At 42.5% G+C, this 2,714-nt stretch overlaps 1 protein-coding gene across 1 annotated transcript; it reads left to right on the top strand.

Annotated features, from left to right (window-relative positions):
- Positions 1 to 349: 349 nt before the first annotated feature.
- Positions 350 to 2,393, top strand: h2ax (H2A.X variant histone). The gene has a single exon (XM_026182788.2). It carries the CDS (start codon positions 1,821 to 1,823, stop codon positions 2,247 to 2,249), a length of 429 nt encoding a protein of 142 aa, XP_026038573.1. The 5' UTR covers positions 350 to 1,820; the 3' UTR covers positions 2,250 to 2,393.
- The last annotated feature ends 321 nt before the right edge of the window (positions 2,394 to 2,714 follow it).

The raw sequence follows: 2,714 nt of genomic DNA, 5'->3' as shown, positions 1-2,714 counted from the left end.
GCTTTGCTTGTTCCATATTCAGTTTTCCAGCAAAACTTATTTGAGTCCATAAGAAAAGATTCACTCTTAAATCTGGAGGAAGATTTTTTTTTCAATAAATATTAATGTTAGCCCGCAACTTCGTTCCATTTTTGAATTTTGGCCCACTGTGTATTTGAGTTTGACACCCCTGGTTTATAAGATTGGGGAAATCTTCAGTTAGCTGAGACTGAAGAAGTCACTTGGATGAGTGATGAAATGTTTCTCCCACATGGAGACACATGTGAATACATCGAAGAACAACTTGGGTTTAGTATCTTACCCAGCTCTTACAGTGAAAGTGATTAAACCAATGGCATTAAGGCACCAGTCTTCTAATATATTAGTAACAATATGTAACTTTCACTTCTACAATTACTATTGATATTTCACACACACAAAATATACATCGATTAGCCTGTCTTGTGTGACATTTCATGCGGTCTTGGTGGGTGGGGGTTGCCTGCTAGCGTGGGGGCCCCAAGTAATTGCTTAGTCTGCTAATGCTGCTTGCTGGCTCTCAGTTATATGTTTTCATCAAAATCAAATTTACTTGAAAAAGTGCACAAAAGAAATGTGGTTCCAGGTATGATTAGCTAAAAAAGGTCTGACCAGATACGTGCATGGCATATAAACCAAACTATACACGGGACACATAGTGCAGAGTAAGGCACTCACATACTGTATGACTATTAAACCTGTTCTTAGTTTAAATATCTGAGGATGATAAAGATGGGGACTGCTGTTGTTAAGTTTGAGAAGAGCACATTTCCTCTCAGACCTGCAGTAGAAGACACTCAGGTCAATAGGTCTTTGTTTGGATGCAGTGGGGGATGGTGTCCTGTAGTTTTCCAAAGTCTTGCAGGCCTCTCCATACCGATGGTCATAAGATGAGAGCCGCTTTACAGCATTTTATTCTTTCAAGGGTAGCTTCTTTTTGAAGCGGTTTGGTTTTCAGTTTAGTTTTTATTGTTAAAAATATTTGGATTTTGTTTAGTATTAGATGTATTTATTTATTAATAAGATTCTTGTTAGGGGAAATATTTAAGGAATTCTGAATAGGTATTACAATTGGAATACAAAAAGGTCTACTTGAAATTCACTTATGTAGACACACTAGTCGAAATAAATGTGTATGTATAACTATTACATGCATGGACGGGTGGGAACATTTGACCAATGAGTAAATCTAGAAACATTTCCTGTTGGTACACAATAATGTTGTATTTTTTTAACTTCAGTTAAATTATTAGTTAAAAACAGCTTTATATTTTGGTGTAAAGTTTAATCATTTTGGCACACAGATCTTCGATGTTATTTGCCACGTGGTCATACTTCGTCCAGGTTTTTGCACTGGTCAGCGCGTACGAAGCTTGGCTTCCAATACACACACATCAGGGGGTTAAATGTTCCATTTAACTTTTACCGCAGAGCTGGTCTGCGCGCCAAAAAATTTAAAGTTGGAGGGAAGATAATCGATTGGCTTTCTGGCTCCTCCTTTTTTACTTTTGACCCACTGACAGAAAGCAGTAACAGTAACAGCCAATCGACCGTGCGTCTTCCTTTTAGACTCCATCGTGATTGTTTACAAACCAGGAGAGATCCACCAATAGTAATTAATTTTCTCTCACGACGTTTCTGTCAGGGCCAATCAGATAACAGCACTTTTATTCCAAAACCCAATGGCAGGTTAGGGCGGGACAAAGCGCGAGGTTTATATAGAAGCTGCGATTTCTTCTTCATCACTAGCAAACCAACGACTGCTGTGGTTCGATTCCGAAGAACTATTTAAATAACCAACGATGTCTGGAAGAGGTAAAACTGGAGCAAAGGCACGTGCCAAGGCTAAGACCCGCAGCTCTCGCGCCGGTCTGCAGTTCCCCGTCGGCCGTGTCCACCGTCTTCTCCGCAAGGGAAACTACGCAGAAAGAGTTGGCGCCGGGGCCCCAGTTTACCTGGCCGCGGTCCTGGAGTACCTCACCGCTGAGATCCTGGAGTTGGCCGGCAATGCTGCCAGAGACAACAAGAAGACTCGTATCATCCCTCGCCACCTCCAGCTAGCTGTACGCAACGACGAGGAGCTGAACAAACTCCTCGGTGGCGTGACCATCGCACAAGGAGGCGTCCTGCCCAACATCCAGGCCGTCCTGCTGCCCAAGAAGACCGGCCAGTCTGCACCGAGCTCCGGCAAAGCGGGAAAGAAGGCCTCCTCTCAGTCACAGGAGTATTAGCTTGCTAGCTAATAACTCTTAACACCCAACGGTCCTTTTAAGGGCCACCCACTCCTAATTGAAAGAGCAACTTTTCCTGATTATTGCTGTCTTGCATCCCCTTTCGCATGATTTTTATTTAATAAAAAGTCTGTTTTGTAAGCACTGATGTATTCTGCTGATTTCAGGCTAATCGATGCTACTTGCTAGTTTTGGAGACCTGCTAGCCTGGCCGGTTGAGCTGAATTTCAGACTGGTGGTCTCTAACCCCACTGATTATACCGTGAGCTCGAGAGTTGTAATATAACACTATTCATTTACCACAGGGCTTTGTTTCATGACCGGCGGTTAACAACAAACAAGGAAAACAAAAATGGCCTCCACTTATCAACATTTACTGTAGGTACATGGGCCAGAGCCTGAAACACCGGTTGCATTTCACCTTATTAGTAGCATGACTGAGCAGCTTTTGTGGTGACTGATTAC

Source organism: Astatotilapia calliptera, chromosome 10, assembly GCF_964374335.1.
Source record: "Astatotilapia calliptera chromosome 10, fAstCal68.1, whole genome shotgun sequence".
In the NCBI taxonomy this organism is placed as follows: domain Eukaryota; kingdom Metazoa; phylum Chordata; class Actinopteri; order Cichliformes; family Cichlidae; genus Astatotilapia; species Astatotilapia calliptera.
The sequence above is the reverse complement of the archived record's forward strand: the minus strand, read 5'-3'. Positions and strand labels throughout refer to the sequence as shown.